This window comes from Poecilia reticulata, linkage group LG15, assembly GCF_000633615.1.
Source record: "Poecilia reticulata strain Guanapo linkage group LG15, Guppy_female_1.0+MT, whole genome shotgun sequence".
In the NCBI taxonomy this organism is placed as follows: domain Eukaryota; kingdom Metazoa; phylum Chordata; class Actinopteri; order Cyprinodontiformes; family Poeciliidae; genus Poecilia; species Poecilia reticulata.
Window position 1 is genome coordinate 19,352,752 of NC_024345.1, and position 19,448 is coordinate 19,372,199.

General features: G+C 36.9%; 1 protein-coding gene across 3 annotated transcripts in view; it reads right to left on the reverse strand.

The window, feature by feature from the left end:
• Positions 1 to 3,471: 3,471 nt before the first annotated feature.
• wdr27 (WD repeat domain 27) overlaps positions 3,472 to 19,448 on the reverse strand; it is a 36,945-nt gene continuing 20,968 nt past the window's right edge. For all 3 annotated transcript variants that reach the window (XM_008429888.1, XM_008429887.1, XM_008429889.2), the window contains 4 exons: positions 16,760 to 16,857; positions 13,957 to 14,059; positions 11,338 to 11,436; positions 3,472 to 3,677 (listed from right to left, as the gene is read on the reverse strand). In XM_008429888.1, coding sequence (XP_008428110.1) covers positions 3,564 to 3,677; positions 11,338 to 11,436; positions 13,957 to 14,059; positions 16,760 to 16,857 — 414 coding nt within the window. In that variant the 3' untranslated portion in view covers positions 3,472 to 3,563. The remainder of the gene's footprint in view (positions 3,678 to 11,337; positions 11,437 to 13,956; positions 14,060 to 16,759; positions 16,858 to 19,448) is intronic.

Here is a 19,448-nt window from a genome sequence, read left to right on the forward strand (position 1 = left end):
TTGAAACAGTGTAGTAAAATGTTTAAAGCCCAAATCCCTTTTTGATTAATCAGCCAGAAAAAAACAAAACCCTATCTGCTGTCCAGCTGTTTCTGCTCCCAATAAGGGGAAATTAGCAAGAGAGACAAAAATGTCTTCCGTGGGAATTTTTTTTTTTTTTCTATTGAATAATTTCAAAGCTTTGGGATTGTTTTACAGCGAGACCCCGTCTTCATTGTGCTGTTTATTCACTAGAGTTCTCCAAGAAACCATTAAGGTGTTCCCAGAACAACGGTATTTATACTTATGTTAAGTTATACAGGTTGGTCATGCCTTCTGAAATGGTTGACGTTACTTAAAGTAAAGGTGGTTGAATAGCAAACCTTGCTTTTCAGATTTGTTTTGTAGAATAATGTGCTGCTTTGGTCACCCAAATAAAACATCTTGAAGTTTCATCGTTACCACATATGATGAAATGTGGCAAATTTCAAAGGATATCAACATTTTTCAGGAGTTGTAGAAATTAACCTTCTGTAACTTTGAGTTCATTGTAGCATTTTGTGGAATACTCAGCTGATTACTGACAAATGTAAGCCCAAAGTATAGCTTCAAGAGCATGTAAACTGAAATTTAAAGGGGTAATGAGACAACATTGCAAGATATTTTAGCATTTGCATTAACACTGGGATACAAAGAGACTGTTTTCACTGAATGTGGTGTCACATTCTGCCCGATGTCCTAAATCTGTGCACACCCTGGTCCGGACAAAGTTCTTCTAACAAACAGAACAAAAACATTTGATGAAAAATTAAACTCTTTACAGCAATAAATGAGGGTTTATAGGTGCGGCCATTTTCAGCTACATCCCCATTCTGTTCTGATGAGATCAACGTAGGGAGTACACCAAAAGCAAAAAAAAGATCTCACACACAGGAGGAATGTGCGCATATGGCAATGTAAAACCTTTGTCTAAAAAATGTTCTCATTTTATAAAAGCAGCAGTTTAATTCATTTAATAGAAGGTAGAAACAAGTTCCAGCATGCAGATGGGGGGAGAATGCTGCTTCATAAATTTAGTCAAAAAAGACAATTTATTATGTTTTCCTATTTTTCTGCTTGGAGGAACACTAAAGCTCACCATGATAGGATGAACCCAGCATTGCCAGTACATATCTGTCTGTGTAGCACAAAAACAGACACCAAATCCCACATACTACAGACAAACATAATCCTCGACAGACCCAACACCAGAATTTGTGATAAGAAATGTGGCTGCTACTAATACATAAGTTGACTTCAAAATAATAAAACAGATGGCAATCTGGCTTTGGAATCAATTAAAGCACATAGTCCAAAAAGACAGTATAAATCAAAAGCAGACTACTGGACAGAGAACAAGAAAGAAATGAGAACTCCTATGAATCAGCAGCCCAGGAGAGGATTTATCATTCCATCTTCAGCACCAGCATCAAGTACAATATCTTTCCTAATGGATAGGAGATGAGTGAAGTTGGAAATTTTTATATTTTCCAGAAAGGTAAAGTCCTCTGAAGCCTCTGAAGATTTGATTAAGTGTTGCAAAATACCAGTAGTAGAAGTTTTTCTGGAGAAAACAGAAGCAAGCGGTTTGATATGATTTATAAAGTAACATCAACAGAAGAAAATATTTAATCTTTTTTTTTTCTTGTATCCAACCAGAGAAGAGGAGTGTGTTTATTTGCCTATTAGGAGATTTTCTGCTCCGACTGGCAACCACCAATCTCAGTGTCAGCCCTTCTAAAGTGCTTCATGGTCGCTCTAGATTTGAAAGAAGCCAAGGCAAAAATTCAAACTGGAAGACCCTCTTCAGCCTCACCTGCGTCATCCAATTGCTGCTATTCAACTGCAGCCTATCAGCATCGGACCACACCTCATCATAGCCAATCATAAAGCAAGCCTCCATTTACAAGGTGCTCCATCCATGACTCCATCTGCTCGTCACGTGAGCTTCAGCCCACCTCCGCCCCTTCCCCAGCCTCATTTTCCCAGCTTCTTCAGGCTTCCATCTGCACTTCGGCCTCCACCACCAGTCCCGGGATCCGGGGAGAAGACGTCTCTAATGCTTATAATAACCTACATATCATGACCATTATTAGTTTAGTCCGGAAGAACCAGTTTTGACCTGTTCTATTCCTTTTGTTTCAGATTACTTGCGTCAATTGACTGTTGTCAGATTAAGATCCCTAATTAATCAATTTTAAGTTCGAGCAACCTACTGCTGGTGGACAGTATTTATGCCGTTCCAAGGGGAATGATTATGCTGTTTTGGGTTAATGATTAGCTTCCTGTGAATGCTGCTATCCTCACTTGTACGACATAAATTCTAGTGTTCTCAATGTGAACAACTTATATAATTGGATCAACAACATCTGTAAACAAGCTAAACAGTTAACACTGTATAAGTAAGGTCAATAAGAATTAAATTAAGCAAGCATGAAAACAAACAAACAAAAAACACTCCCCCTTCTCCAAACTTGGCATGAATTCATTCCTTCTTGTATTTGTTAGGAAGCTAAATAGAAGTCAAAACTAAAACAAAAAATAATGTAAAGAAAAGGGGACAAATGTATGTTAAACAATTTAGAACAATTAAAAAGTACTTTTGGTTAACTCAATTTGAGTGCTTATAATGGACCAGTGAGGTTTTCATTCAGGGATGTTATAGACTTAATGTTATTTATCATTATAAATACCATTAATCAGCTACACTTAAAACATAATACTATGTAAAATTAGTCCTTTGTGAAGCAATATTGCACACTAATATTTGATATTCAATGTATTACGGCGCCCTAGCTACAAATTATAATCACAGAGCTAAATCTGCATTTAGGTTTATTTCTTGTATTAAAGTCTATAGACTGTTTTTTTTTAACAGACTACACTAATGAATCATCTGCATAAAATGGAACTCAACAACTTTTTGTCTTTACCCTGCGAACCTTTATATTACTCATGATTCGGGGAGAAAAGCATTACTATGAAGCTAAAAAAAACTGAAGCCTGTTTTGTTAGTATGAACAGTAGGAGCATATGTGTTTCTGGCAGCCAAAAAGGTTGCACCCAGTTGATGTCATGGCTCTGACATAGTGATCTGGTAAATAGTGGCCACCGCCTGTGATGCTATACATCTGTTCCATATAAGTAACAATAGTTATTGTGATGCTTGAGTGTCTCGATGCTTAAGAAATTAGAATGATCTATAACAATGCTTTTGGCAAATTTATCTACAATTGTCAAATACAGACTTACCACATTAATGTGGTTAACTCTGACATTCCTCTGACTCTCAGTCAGAAGGAAATAAGTAAACATTGGGGGATTAGCAAGATGAACAAGCTGCAATGTGTTGCTCATTTTTAAAATTCATAGCAAACACAAAAGAACATACATCAGCAGTAACGCTTAGCGTGTTTTTGATCTTCATTTTAGCTAAAAGCAACAGAAACAAAATACTTAAATTCTTCCTTTATTTTAAAAACCTTGCCTGTGGGTTTCAGCTCCCTTAATGAAAGCTGCATGGTGTTTCCTGCAGCCAGCTGTAATTACGCAGTCACTTTAGAGATGCAATGAACAGCAGCGCTGGTGTCATGGGACAAATGGGACCCTGTGCTTGACTGAAACAGTCGTAGCTTCCCGTCCAAGGTTCCTGTTAACAACTGGAGTAGTGAGAGAAAGGAAGAGAGAGAAAGAATGACATCAGTGTCAGCTTTTACTTTCTTTTCTGGATGAACTTTCTTGACGAGCATGTCACTCAAGACGCTTCTTTTCAACCTAGTGATAGAAGGAGTTACAAACAGCCCTGATTTTCTTGTTCTACTGTGCTTAGGACCAAAGATGCCTTTCCCATAGAAATGATTGATTTTCCATATGTGTCATTTATCATAAAAAATGGTAATAATCTAAATTCTGATATATGTATGTATAAAACACTGAAGCTGCAGTAAGCTACAATCAATCTCCACTCTGGTCTCTATTCAATAATTAAGAACCACACATAAAGGGAATCACTTTTTGACTCTAAAGAAGTACTTCATTCATAAGTTTTCTGTGAGCCAAAAGACCAAGTAGTGGTAATGAAGCATTGCCGCAACACTTTCAATGCCAAACAGCATCAATGCCAATAGGGATGGCCACATGATGTCACAGTGTAGTGCTAGTTTGCTGGCTGATATGCCAGCTGAAACTACTGTGCAGAACTATGTCAGATCCAGGCCTTACCTTGGGAAAAAAAAAAGTTTTATATGTGCTGAGTTTAAGATCCCAGCATTTACCAAATTATATAGCCATTTGGAGTACAAAGTCATGGAGCAACCACAAGAGTACTTATTTTTTAATCTATCTAAAAGTTACTGCCAGCATTTGCATTACAGCACATTCGCTGGGTGTGAAAATAACCATCATTATGGTGCTACAGTTGGATGGTGAGAAAATGACATTTCTCTGGAAAATTGTAACTGTTAGTTTTGGCCAAGTTTTGCTCGAACTCCAAATCTCTGAGAAATAAAAACGGTTCATAACCTCTTTTAAGATAAATACAACCATGCTTCCTCGCCTTTTCTCTCCATATTTGCTTTTTCTTCAATTTGTCTGTCACTATGTTTCTCCACAACCTATTGACTGCTCTTTGGCAGAGGTGACAGGTACTTAACTCTCACAATCCCAGAATGTATTCTATAGTGTAATGTCTGTGGGCATTCCCTATATATGAAACTTGTAATTTAAATACAATAGAGTTACTTGCAAGCATATTCAGACATCCTAACTTTTCCATATGTAACAATCACAAATTTGAATGTATTTTATTGGGATTTTATGTAACAGAACAACACAAATAAATTTAAAGCGCTCTATAAGATGCTTGGATATTGTTTTGTACCCTGACCCTGAATAAACTCATTGGGTAATAAAACTTCTACAAGCCACTATATTTTTAGACTGCAGTGGTTAAAAGAGAGTTAAAGTTGGGAAATGGGCAAAATTTTACTTCAATGTCTAAAAGCAAATTTCAACTCTGTTTTACATAATTTAAATCAGGTATAGTTGTTAAACTTTATTACACTCTAGGACAAAAATAACTTTAAAGGTACGTATCGTTCAAAATAATAAACAGTTTCTCTGGGGATTCTTGTTTAATTGTCAGTGACTGTATTAATATCCTTTATGGCAATTTCTTTGGAGGTGCTGGCTGGTTGTAAAACTTGTATCTTTCAGAGAAATCTAACAATAGGAACAGAAGAAAACTACTTGGTAAAAACAAGACATTTGGCCCAGCTGTCCTCCAACATTGTTTCCCATGTACACTACAGCACTTTTATGCTGGAGAAATCTTTTACCAGCAGGCAGATGACTGTGCTGGAAAGGGGAGTCACACATGCTGTGGTCCGAGGATGACTCAAGCATCATAAAATGGAGAGAAGTTTATCCGCCTTTGATTGGTGAAGGTTTCAGTCCAATGATTTCTAAGTGAGCTTCAAGGCCAAAGACGAGCATGTTTCTTCTAAATGTAGCCAGGTTAAAACGAGGACATCATGTTTGTATATGGGTATCTGTTAAACGATGTAGCAGTTCACTGTACAGTGTCTTTAACCTTTAAGGAGTTGCCTTTTAGCTATCCTCTTCAGGGAACTTAATTAACAGTTTAGGTCTTTCTTCCCACACTGCAAAAGCAGCTATTTAAAACTTTACAGGGTCAGAGATAAACTCTAAAAGACACTGCAACCTTTTAAATGAAATGGGAAAAGAATTTCAATTTATCTTATGCCAACATGGAAGATCAAAACTATATAACTGTTTTGGATTTTAAAAAAAAGCAATAGACTTTTTTTGGTTTTAGATTCTGTACTTCCAGCAAATGTCTGCAACTCGACACATAAATCGTAAACCGGGAATTTGGGTGACCCCCGGGGTCAGACGTCAGAGCTTATTGCAAGATGATTTACTGGAGAAATACATGGGGGGTCAGGGAGCACCAGTTCAAATGAGTTATCGAGTTTTCCTAAACGCTGCACTTAGAAGAAAAGCAGCCCTCATAGGTTGCGTTTCTGTTTAATGACTTGATTTGCACAGTCAGATGTCCTTATGTAAGTCAACTCAGCTCTTACACAAGCAGAGGGTAGATTGTTTTTCGAAACCATTTGCCCTTTAATAATCTGGAAAACCTTTATTCACACAAAAATAGACAAAAGAAGTCTCTGAAACATCTTGCTATTTTTGTTGATTTATTGTATTTTTACAGATCAAAGTTAAACTCAGAACCTTTGAGGAATGCTAAGTGAAATCAGATTGCGGACTTGCAGGAGACACACAGCTCGTTACATAATCTAAGTTACTGTCAGCCATGATGGCTCAATACCACAGAGCACAAATTCAAAGTTCAAAGCAGAAATAAATATGACACTTAAAAATGCGGCGCAGATTAGATTTTCAATGGGTACTTTTCTTAAATATTGGAATCCTTGAGAGAATGTGTCAGCCTGTTGACAATTTATGACTGTGATAATATGATTAGAACAGATTTTTCCTTCTACATGTTTTTATAGTTGTGTAGCACAACACCCAGTAATAGCACTATAAACGACTAATCTGCAATAAGAATCCCAATGGAGAAAAAAGATGGGTTTGATATATGGAAATGTAGAGGGGCAGCCACAATGCCAAGCTTTCACTATACCAACAAAGCAATAAAACTAATACGTAGCAAAATGGTCATAGATACATTTTTGGACTTAAGAGACATAGAGCAAAGACGAATGAAAAAAATATTTCTTACTCTGTCTGTTCCAGCACTGTGAAATCCTATACAAGGAGACTAACTTCAAAAGGGGAGCTAGATGATACATTGACAGAAGGAAGCCAGTTAGTTTGGCACAGGTTATTTCTCTCTGTGTGGTATATTTCGCAATTCAAAAAATGTATTAAAATGTATTCAGTGCCAGTGAGTGCAGAAGATGCTGCAGTTGTTAATGTGGTGTGCTGGTGCGAGATACCTTTTCATACTTCAAATATTTTAAAAGCAAATTCAATTCCAATACTGACACTAACGTTTTCCTGGGTCGACTTTGAAGCCAGACTACCCTAATTTCTGAACACCACTTACCACTTTGATTATTGATTAATTCAGTTGCAAAGCATTTCTTTTAGAAATAACTGCAGTATCATACAGAATGTAACATGAAAGAAAATATAAGGTGATCTCTTTAAGCTTCAATCAGTAACCCAGATCCGGCGAATAAACTTTAAATAATACAAAGACGAAATGTGGCAAACAAAAAGTTACCTCAAACAGTTATCTGTTGGGAGATATTTGTCTATTTATTCACAAGTGCATGAATGAACCAATCACTACAGTTTAACTTTACTTGTTTTGCTGTAAGGCATTGTGCTCTGGGTCAAACTTTATGATTCAGTCAATCCCTGTTAAGCAATACATCTTACCTTCTGAAACGCCAAAAGGCCACAAATTAAATAATACAGTGAAAAGACCTGGTGGGACCCCAGCTGTATGCTGTACTGTGCTGCAAATGAACAAAGATGATACAAAATGACATGGAGAGTAATGAGAGCATGGAAGTCATTCAGATGATTCACTCTCTGCTCATCTAAGCTTGGATGACACCGTGTATGAACTTTTCACATACAGCTGGTTGTCTTGGTAAGTGAACAAAGCTCTGGCAGTCTCTGTCACTGAGATTCATAGTAGTGGAGACAAGAGAGGCATAATCAAAAGTCCAGAAAATAAAACGCCGACTAATCAGCCTTATAAGGATTATACTGATATGTTTTTCTTTTCTCTTTCTCTCATTGTATATGATTCCTAGATTAACAACTTCATTTTAATACAAGTAGGAAACTCTTTTATCAGGTGCAGGTTTTGCACAAGATTGGAGGCACACCTCTACTGTTTTATATTTAATTAATATACATTAGTAAGGTTATAAAGCAGAAGCATCGTGAAAGCCCATAAGATTTTGCAGGGCAACAAAATAAAATCAGGACGCTTTCATTGACCACAGTTATAAGAACAGTCGTTTTCATGGTCTTTGAAGTAATAAGATGGGAAACAGGAGTGGAAAATGATTGAAGAAAAATGCATTACACTATCTGCCTGTGTCAAACATCAAAAGCTTCTCACAGCAGCAAATATGGAAAACAGCTGGTCCTGAAATGTGGCTAAACAGCAAGATGAGCACAGGTAGGGAAAACCTTTTAACCGACAGTTTAAATTTTGTAACCTAGTATCCGAATCCTTTTTTAAGATGTTATTAGTCCAACAGTAACAATATGTAATTTGCTAAATATACCTTTGCTCTTAACTGGCCCTGGGTACTCTGGTCAGATGAGACTAAGATTCAGCATCACAAAATGAGTCTGGCATAAAACAACCTTGCACACATTTAAGAAAGAATAAAGAAAACAGAGTGCTTGCTCTCCATTTGTGGATTTGGAACCTAGCAGGCAATGTGGGTGAAATGTCTTGCCCAAGGACACAACCACTGAGACGGATGTAGCTGGGTTTAAATCGGCAATCCACCGGTTATAGGACGGTCTACCAATCAACACAAATATGATTAACCAGAAGAAAAGGTTCTTAGCTCATTCCACCTAAATTCTACAGAAAACCTGCAGGTAGAACTCAAAATGCACGTGCGTAGAAGATGAGATTGTTTGGAGAAGAATGTAAAAAGAATGTCTGTCCTCTTAATTATGTTCTAATTTTGTTTAAACTTATGGAAAACAGGTAAGCGGTGAAGAGTAGAGGTAAATGGTGTTATACAATGTCTATAAGCCCAAGCTGGTGAATCAGTATGTGTGAATAAATAAAAAATAAATTAAAGAGATTTTTGTGTAATTCTACACTAACACAATGTCTATTAACATTTACACACTTTAAATAATAAATTATGGCAGAGATTGTACATATATTTCCCCAAATGGCACAAACTTGCATTTGTATTTGATTGTTATCACAACCTTCTTCTGGATATATAAGAACAAAGCAAAATATCAAGCATCTGCGTAAAAAAGCAAGGTTTAACTTAATGTGGCAATATTTGAAAAAAATAAAAACTTTGTCTGCTTTTAATTCGCCTCTTATCAAATAAAATAGAACGTCCAGAAGAGCTGAGGTGGAACAAGTTTGCTCTGACTGATTAAGTGTGGCTTTAAACTGTGCAGATCATTGTAGCCGGTGAATGGCTGTGGACCAAGGTTTCCATTTTCAGACTAGAAAATCTGAAAATATCACTGCTGTGATGAAAAGTTTTCTCCAAATGGAGTTACACAGATGGATGTGCAGATTTAAAACATGTGCTGTGGGTCGAATGGGCGGTCAACTAGTCTCAGGAGTCATTATGTGGAGGTTGTGATTTTGGTGCACATTTAAAAATGGTTCAGGTGCAAATTCCCTTTCTCTGAGGCATTACAAACAACTCTAGGAATCATCTTATAAAGAAATTGGTGTACATAAATATATATATATATATATTAGAGGTGTGCCAATCGATCGGTCACCGATCATAATCGGTCGATTTTCGTGAAAAAGTGCATGATCGGTGATCGGCGATCATTGGCTCTTGTTGCCGATACCGATCACCTGCATCTCATTTTGCAGCCTGCCTGTGCAGCTGGTCTCCTCTTTCCTTCACACTGCGCAAACGCGCAGCAACAAATCCTAAGCGATGTGGAACTATAACGCACTGAGTGAATGGAGAAGTTTGCGTGTTGCGGTGGAAAATTGAAGCACTTAAAATGCATCAATACGACATAAAAACAATGCCATACTTGACGGAGTTTGGCTTCATCGAGGCTCACTGCAGTAAAAAAGACATATGGAGGATCAGATAGCAGGTAAAGCAGCGCACAGCTATAAACACTCACCCAGATTAGCATGAGGGTCAGAAAGCTAAACAAATAACCCGCAAAATTATTTAAGTCTTCGAGCTGCGATGTAAGATGCTGGTTCTGSTCTCGCTGTTGAACYGCTGCTACGCGCTACAGGTAGTAATATTTCACAGACRGAGYGCCGCTTCTRCTCCACCTGGTAGTGACTCTCACACCGAACCTCTGTTTAAAGCTGCAGCATCTAACYTAAAAAWATAMATTTTACATACGTATTAAAACTTTCGCTGTCCTAACAWGAGACAGATWATCTCTRAAAAAATAATCRATCTCCTCCCWGYTCTGCATAATTACTCCGCTCAGTCAGAAACAGCCAMTCAGAACTAGCAGTAATCAGCTAGCCGCCATGCTATCAGGAAGTTTTCATTCAGTAACTCTGGATTGTTTATTGTAATGGAACCTGTATTTGCTTTCGAATGTTAGGTTTTATACTTAAATTTGTTTGGCAATGTTGAGAGCTTTTATTTTGGCTCTTTGCATTATTAATATGTTATCAGTCTGTTAAAGATAGTATTACCTACCGATAGCAGTACAATTTGCAGAATACCTATTTTGTTTAGTTTTCTTCTTGGAAAAAGTTATTAAAAACAATTTTTTGTCTAAATTAAGGTGAATTCATGGTTCCTTTTTCCACATAATGTAACAGGTAGTGTTTATGATTAAAAAAAATTAGAATAATTATGTGATCGGTATCGGTATTGGTGATCGGCCCTCATGGGTGATCGGTATCGGCAGGAAAAACCTGATCGGCACATCTCTAATATATATATATATATATATGCGTGTGAGTTGTTTTTTTGCTGAGTGTGGAGCCAGTTAGATTTAAAGGGTATTTAAGGGAAATTTAAATAAAAGTCATTGTTAATGTTGTCAATGTCAAAGTTCTAAAAGTTTTCTGTCTAAACTTCATAACAATAAAATAGAGTAAAAAACACATAAAATGTAAGAATCCTCCAAAAGGACTGGAGACTTTGATCATTCTTTTTTGCTAAATAGCTCAAGCTCAATCAGATTGGCTGGAGATTCTCAGCAAACATCACATTTTCAAGTTTCATCAATGATTCAAAGCTGTGTTTTGGCCTGATCTTTGACTGGGCCAATCTAACACCTGCATACGCTTTGCTCTAAATCATTCCAATGCAGCTGTGTTTAGGGTCTCATGTCACAGTCTTATGTCTTTTGCTGCATTTAACATGTTTTTTTCTTTTCTGGGTTGATTTGTATTTAGTAACATCCATCTTCCTATCAACTTTAACCAGCTTTCCTGTGCTTGCTCAAGAAAAGTATGCCAAAAGCATTTCAAAAGATTTTATATTAGAAATATGTGCTAAGGGTAAAATATTACAAAAAAATGTAGTGAAATCTGACCTTTTTTTTAATGAAAAAATTGATAAAAATGTGTCAAAAGCTTACTGATACCTCTGGTTTTGCAGGGTTAAAAGCCACACTGAGTACTGTGTCTGAGTGTCTCTGGAGTTTGTGGAGGTAGGTGCTGGCACGAATATCGTACACATATGCCTGAAATGACACATCAACCAAAACATTAGCTATTATCATCCATTAAAGCTGCAGGAGAATGTTAAAACATGGAAAGAAAGCCACAGTACCAGTCAGAAGATTATACACCATCATTATGGACATGGGAGTCATAACTTCTCAATGATTTATCTGAAACATTTTTAGGATGTTGAACAATAACATACAACTTCAGAAATATTCAAAACTAAAAATTGGGATCAAGTTTGAACTTATTCCATTTTTTTGTACAGTATTGTAAACATACAGACTCAATACTAAAGAAATGCTCGCTAATATTTGGTTAAATGTCCCTTACCAGGTATCATCATAGAATTCAGTAGCCAACAAAAAGGTTCTGGAAAATGATGACCAGCTGTTTGATGATTTTTGTTGGCATATTTACAATGGTTAGGAAGAACTCATAACCCATCGGTGTTGTTCTTAATCTGGAAATCTATACATTATCTGCGTATTTTAATAGTTTGTAAAAAATCTAATTATCCTCCTGGAGGTTTTTGAATCAAGATTTTGGGAAGTGTAAAAAAATCTAGTGAGCCCTTCAAGAGTGTTCCTGTCCTTTTTGACCATGATTGCTTTTTGATATATTATGACAAGTATAAATGTACCTGGCTTATAGATGTCTCAGGGCAGCCACAAATAAATACCCTGCAGCACTCTACAAATGCTCTCCCAGTTTCCAGGAAAAGTTGGAAATGTCCCATCTTAACACGGATGCTCTAAATGTCCATGCTGTGCTGAATCCCCATAATTAATAACATCAACCACAATGGATAAATTATTTCACTGCTTTCCACAAACACATATAACAGAAGAGAGATGGGTAAAGAAAGAGAAGTCTGTCTCTTCTGAAAAAGTCTTGAAAGTAAGGATAAGACACTGTCTGGAAAAGCAATTAAACAGCTCTACAAATATATGAGTGCACTGTTTGATTTTCTTTGGGACAAATCTTGACTACAAATGAAAAATGTCCGGCATAAATGATCATGAGCCTAAATGGACGTAAAAGTGATAATGATACAGTCTGGATATGACTAACTCGAGGTGCTGGAAAATAAAAAGCTTTGCCATCCAGACAGGAAACTTAAAAGTCTGAAATAGGAAAAAATAGAGTAATGGAGTTAAGACCTTAAAAAGAACAAAATTGGACAGAAATGTTAAAGTCTACCTTCATATCAGAATGAACCAGATAGCAGAGATAAGGGGAAAAGAAGGAGGGCTATGATGTGGTCAAAATATTTAACATTTCACTTGTTGGAAATTTTAGTTGAGTGATGTAGCTGTTTTATTGGAGGTTTGCTCATTAAACTAGTTTCACTGCAGTAATTTAAAGTAAGCAGAGTGCTTAAAATCCTTAAATATGTTTAGGTATCATAATGAGACATGAGATGACATCCTGGATGTCTCAGAAGGTGATTTGAGAAGCAAGTATCATGGTACATCAAAGCAGCATAACCACCCACTCTGAAAAATCATACAAAACTAAGCAATCTACAAAGGATGTTATAACTACAGCTCCACAAATTGCTTTCACACAACTAGAATACTGCAATATATTTTTTGGGTGCTGTTGCTAAACCCTAGTTCAACATTTAACATAATAATCGCACTCTGGTGGTTAGGACGAAGATTATTCAATTCAATTTTGTTTAGCGCCAATTCAAAACACTATCATGAAATTTGAAGGCGACACCAATCTGGTTGGCCAAATGCGAAATTAACATAAATCTGTTTACAAAGATGGCCTAGAAGGCTTCTCTAGAAGGAGTTGATGAGATGGTGTTCAACATCTCCAAAACTACAAAAATTATTATATATGTCAGGAGACAAAATGAATACCCCGTTCATTGTAAATCAGAGGGGATTAAGTCAACAGAATGGCCTCCTTTAACATTTTAGGTATATCATGCATTACATAATATGTATTGCAAACTTCACTGCTTTGATAAATAAGGCACAAAAGTGACTGTATATCCTTCAAATCTAGAAAAATCTGGAGTTAGCGTGGCAGTTGCTTCTTTAAATTTTTAGGTTCTCATTTCAACGTTTTCTTACCAGTAGAATGTTGGTGTGGTTTTGGAGTTGCATGACAAAAAGACCCAGAGCACAGTATTCTTTGTGTTAGATCTGTTACCCATTTAATGCCAAACTGAAACCTGAATTCTTTGATATAATGACAAACAAAAATATGAAACACAAAAATAAGTGATTGCATAAATATTCCTACCAGACTGTATCTCTGGTGGCACAAATATGGATCAAAGGTTGTTAATACTCTATAGAACCCTGCTCTAAAAATAAGGAAGCATTTCTTCATGTACCCAATGATGACGCATTTGAGAAAAACACCATGAGGTTCTCAGGGTATTTGGAAGAGAAGTAGGCACCCAGCATTATGGTTCCTCCACCATATACAACATGAGGTGGGGTTTTTTTCTACATACTCATCCTTTGTTCCAAACTAAATCAAGCTGACATGTTTGTTGCATAAACATAACTCACACATTTATCCTCAGAGCCAGAGGCAATGAACCGGCCACATGGTGAGAAGGTTGAGGAGCATGCATGGCAGAGATTCACATGGTTCTCATAACGACGCACGCATCTGTGGTAGAGACACACACAGTGACACAAAGTTTTCATTAAAGGTGAAGTGAGTCGTAGCCTGAATAATTAATTGATCAATAAACCCGTTCCACAAAATGTTGAATGTTATTATATTTGTCACTTATCCTTTTTACAGTCGATATATTAAAATTAAACATAATAAAAATCTTCACTTGAGTGCAAAAACTCAGGCTGATATGAAAAAGAAACAGGTTTCACTAACTTCATCTAATAGCCACTGGTGCACAAAAGAAGATCAGAACTCAGAAACTACACATTTTGGAGACATCTTAATCTGCTGAACACAAAGAGTTTAGAATGACTCAGGTCTAGATGCAGAAAACAGGGAAAAGACAACTATGAATGGGTCCCTTGTGTAACTTTTGGGCTATTTAATTTGGTCTGCAGCAGCATGTAATGTCTTTACCATGCCATAATACCATCAACAGCTGGCTAACCTAGAAATCCTATAAGGGATGGCATGTTTGCAGGGCTGTGCTTGAAAAGGATTTGGCAAAAGCATGTATTGGAGATTCACATGTTTGTGCCATTAAGTTGGACTGAAAGAAGGTCATATTCAGTTGTGACCATTAAGAAATTGGATATGTGCAACAGCAGCCAGGTACGGAAATAGACTTTATGTGGGATGAAGACAAAGCTTTCTCAGAACACTGATTTGGGGTAAGAGTAGTTTTTTTTATATTCTCAGTAAGTGCCTCACTTTATTTAGTAGGATGTTTCCAAAATGTGGTGAACATGTCTTTGGAATTTAAGCAGACAGTACAGTAAGTTCTTGTGTAAATCTTTATGTTTTTTAATATTAAGTATGTTATTAAAAGCAATGTGCAAAAGAAAAAAACGTTTGTAGCTATCAACCTAAATAGTTAAATAAATAAGAGAATGACAAAAAATTCAGCACAAATTATAGCTTTGATGAGGGCAAAATCCAATCGCCAAGATAGTTTATTTAATACCTTCCATGTGTGCTTAAATAAATTGAATTTTGTTATAGCACAAACAAAATGCTTTAATATTCAAAGTTTTGTGTATTCACATATCAAGAGCCACATATACAACAAACATTTAGAAGTACCCCCAATTTTTTTAAGATCTTCAGTGGTGCTATCAAAACATTTGATCAAACACCTAATTAAAATAGCTTCACCAGATCAGGGTTAAAGCCCATTTTATTTCTAGGTCAGAATGTGGCTGGAACGGTCCAGGAGAAAAGGTGCTGACGTGAGTTCCACAAAGCCACATTCTCCGTGTTGTGTGAGTGATGATTATATGGAATTTTCCTGATGACTAACACAGACTGCCGTAGTGGCTCTGATCCTTCTAAGTAGAAGCCTATGTTGTTACTAAATTCACCTGAGTTCACAGTGTCAGTCATCGATGTAATAAACACATGCAAATCAGCATAAAGACTGCTTTTTGGTTCACAATTGATGTGCAACCTTGTATACTTTGTTTGGAATGATTTTGTGAATGTATTTTCATGAACCATTAGTAATATAAATTCTACAAATTTTATTTTTTTATTTTTTTGGATTTTATTGGCTGCAGTGGCCATTATTTGAGTCAGTTGACAGGAAAGTGTGTGTTGAGAGACGGGGAAGACAATGTTCCCTACAAGATATGCAAAATGCTTTAAATAAATTCACATTCAGGCTGAACTGGAAATTGTAAATGAACTGATTTTATAAAGTGCATTTCTAGTCATACGAACCACTGAAAACGCTTTACACTAGAGCACAATCCCAAACGTGCACATATTCATACATAGTACACAGATCGATAGGCAACTTGGGTTTAGACAAACTACCAGCTCATCTGTCATTTTCTGTTTGCTTCCTGTCGATCTAACAAAGGCAATTTAAAGCATTTATGCTTACAGCACTTCTCGCAGGTGAAAATCACAAAATGCTTCAAAAGAGAAAAACAAACAATAATAGATTGAAAAATTAAAACATGATCAACAAACAAAAAGAATAACAAAAAAAATATATACATACATAATATAATAATCATAATATGACTGTAAAAACTAGGAGTTGACTTAGAAACAAAGTGAAATATTTGTCAGGCAGTAGGTTCTGACAGAGTCTGGGATGAGGAATTTGATATGAGAGGAGCCTCAGACTTGAAAGAATGCAAAACTTAATAATGTCTTCCATGAGGCCAAAAAGAACATTAGGAGATCCAAAAAGTTCTAGATAAATCATCTGCCTTACAAGGACTTCTGTGAATCAAAGTCAGTTAAATGTCTCCTCAGGCATTAACTTTGGAAATTAAACACTTGCTAATTTAAACATCACATAAGGAATGCTTGTGTTATAAAAATCATTATGCAGTTGAAAAGGAAAGTTATTTTTTTATCTAGAGAATAACAAATGGGGAAAAAATTGGTAAAACTAATGTTCAGGTCTTGACTAAACATTCATCTAATAAAGATTCTATTTAACAAAGTTTTTGACAGGTATTCTAAATAGTACTATCAGCTTTGTTTAAAATGTCATGGAAAGGTTTTATATTGCTGTACACACCAGTCAAACTGATTTAATGTTCTAAATTAGGTTTCCTTCCTGAAAAGCATAAACAGAAACACAGTAGAATACAAACAGCAAACATTGTAGCAAAGGTTTGGTTGATTTTGTTTTACATAAAGTTGTCTTTCAGAAAACATATTTATACAAACCTCATTGTGCGAAGGTCCCACATCTTCACCCCATCTGTAACTGCGCTTGTGAGGAATAGGTTGTATGACTCTGGAGCTTGAGAGGTGAATGTGGATCCCTTTAAAATAAACAAAACAAAAAAAAGAGAATAAAACAAAATATGTTCAATGAAATAACTTTTAGTAAAACAACAAACAAGCAAAACTTCTACATCCATATTAAATGTTTAAATAGAACCAAATGTTTCAGATTATCGTACAAATGTCAGAGAGCAAAGAGTAATAACTTTCAAATGCTGATTTTATTGATTAAGGGGGAAAAAAATGATCCAATTCAGCTTGATTTCTGTGTGAAAGAGAAAATAACTCCTGAACCTAATACTTACTTGTGCTACTATTGGCAACAACAACTGCCAATCAAGCATTTTTTTTTTATAAAAAGTGCTGCCCCCCCAATCTGGATCTGAGTATTCTTGAAAGAATAAGCAGACTTGTGTCCCGCAAGCAAAGGGTTATTGTTGGATGATATGGAGTAATGAGGTGTTTTATGTTAAATTGAGCTGGGTCAATGGGGTCTTTGTAAGTAATGAATAGGATGTTTTACCTGAATTCTAAGATTAACATATAGCAGGTGGAGAAAAGCCAACACAGGAAAAATTTCCTACGAGTATGTCCCTCAGCACACTGGTTGTACTCACATCTATTGAGTGACGTCTGTCTTTTTTCCAACTAGAAACAAACTTCTTGGTTGACAGAAAATAATTTTAGACTTAAATCTGGCAGGATGAATGATTTGGGGCTTTACTTCAAGCGCAGAATAAAAAAGTAATGAAAGCAACATTTGTGTAAAATATGTTCAGCATAATTTCCCAAACTTTAGGTATACCACTGAAATAGACTCCAACAAAAATGTAGTTTCCACTCCATATCTACAAATAAATTCCACTCATGACTTCCAAACCAAGTTATCAGATGATAAAGTTAAGCATGTGAGCAAGGGAGAGAGTGCAACTGTGGGGGTGTTCTTTGTTTAGTTTTCCATTAAGAGTGTGAGAACAGGAGTTCAAGACGGCCTTTCCAGCTTTCCGAGAAGTCCTCTGGTCTGATGAGTTCCAGGTGAATTTTGCAGAGAGGTGACGGAAATTTCAGTTTCTGATGTCTGGCCCGCCCGGAGACGACAAAGCAAAAGTGGAGGGAGGTATGATGTTATGTGTGCAGTGTCCAGCCAGTTGCAATCCCTCTGATCCGCAGCTACTAACCCCAAACCATCCAAAGGCCCCCAGGCTCTATCAAGAGAAGTCCTCATTGATGCAATAGCCAAGCTGAAACAACAAATTAGACCCTTCCCATAGAGTATTGCACACAAAAGATGTGATGACAAAGAACATGCACATCTGGGCCAAAGAAATATTGTCAGCTGTGCAAGAGTGAACTGAAGCTGAATGGGTTAATCCATGCCAATAGTGGGAGTGTATGCAGCTAATCCAGACTGTCCAGAGCGTCGAGCATGTAGGGAAAAATACACAAAAGTTACTTCAATCAAGGTTCACTGAGCAAAGCCTCTGTCACAAACAAGTTACATAAAAAGCTTGAATAGACCTTTATTTTTACCTTTTTTTTTAAGAAATATGTTGGAATATTGTTTGCAAGCACTATGATATTTATACACTACATTGCTAAATTAATAAAGCTGCAGTAGGCAACTTTTACAAAAAAAATAGGTCTTTTATATATTTCTTAAAACAGTCACTATGTTGCGACAGTATAACATCCATCCATCCATCCATCCATCCATCCATCCATCCATCCATCCATCCATCCATCCATCCATCCATCCATCCATCCATCCATCCATCCATCCATNCATCCATCCATCCATCCATCCATCCATCCATCCATCCATCCATCCATCCATCCATCCATCCATCCATCCATCCATCCATCCATCCATCCATCCATTTTCTTGTGCCTTAGTTGGGTCGGGAAGGGTGCTGGTGCCTATCTCCAGCTAGTGTACCGGGCGAGAGGCGGGGCACACCCTGGACAGGTCGCCAGTCTGTCGCAGGGCAAACAACCACAGAGACACACAGGACAAACAACCATGCACACACACACACACACACACACACACACACTCATACCTCGGGGCAATTTGGAGAGGCCAATTAACCTGACAGTCATGTTTTTGGACTGTGGGAAGAAACCGGAGTACCCGGAGAAAACCCACGCATGCACAGGGAGAACATGCAAACTCCATGCAGAAAGACTCTGGCAGGGAATCAAACCAAGAACCTTCTTGCTGCAAGGCAACAGCTCTACCAACTGCGCCACTGTGCAGTAGCGACAGTATAACATGAGAGATAATCTGTGAAAAAATCCCTGAGTCCTTCTGCCATCTCCAAAAATACACCTCTCACAGTCTTAAACAATCAATCAGAGCCAGGAGGAAGGTGTTAGTGCTGTCAGTCATGCTCATGTACACTCTGCTTAAGATTCCTAGTATGCTGCAGGTGTGCTAATGGCAGAGAAACAACAAACTGGTACAGGAGATGTTTATCTGCCACCATTGGTGGAGATGCTTCCTAGCCTGAGCATGATTGACAGTGTTAAGACCCTCATCCTGGCTCTGATTTATTGTTTCTGACAGATCTGTGGATTTCTGCACATGTCAGTAAGACCACAGGAAGTAGGCAGAGGAGCTTTATATATA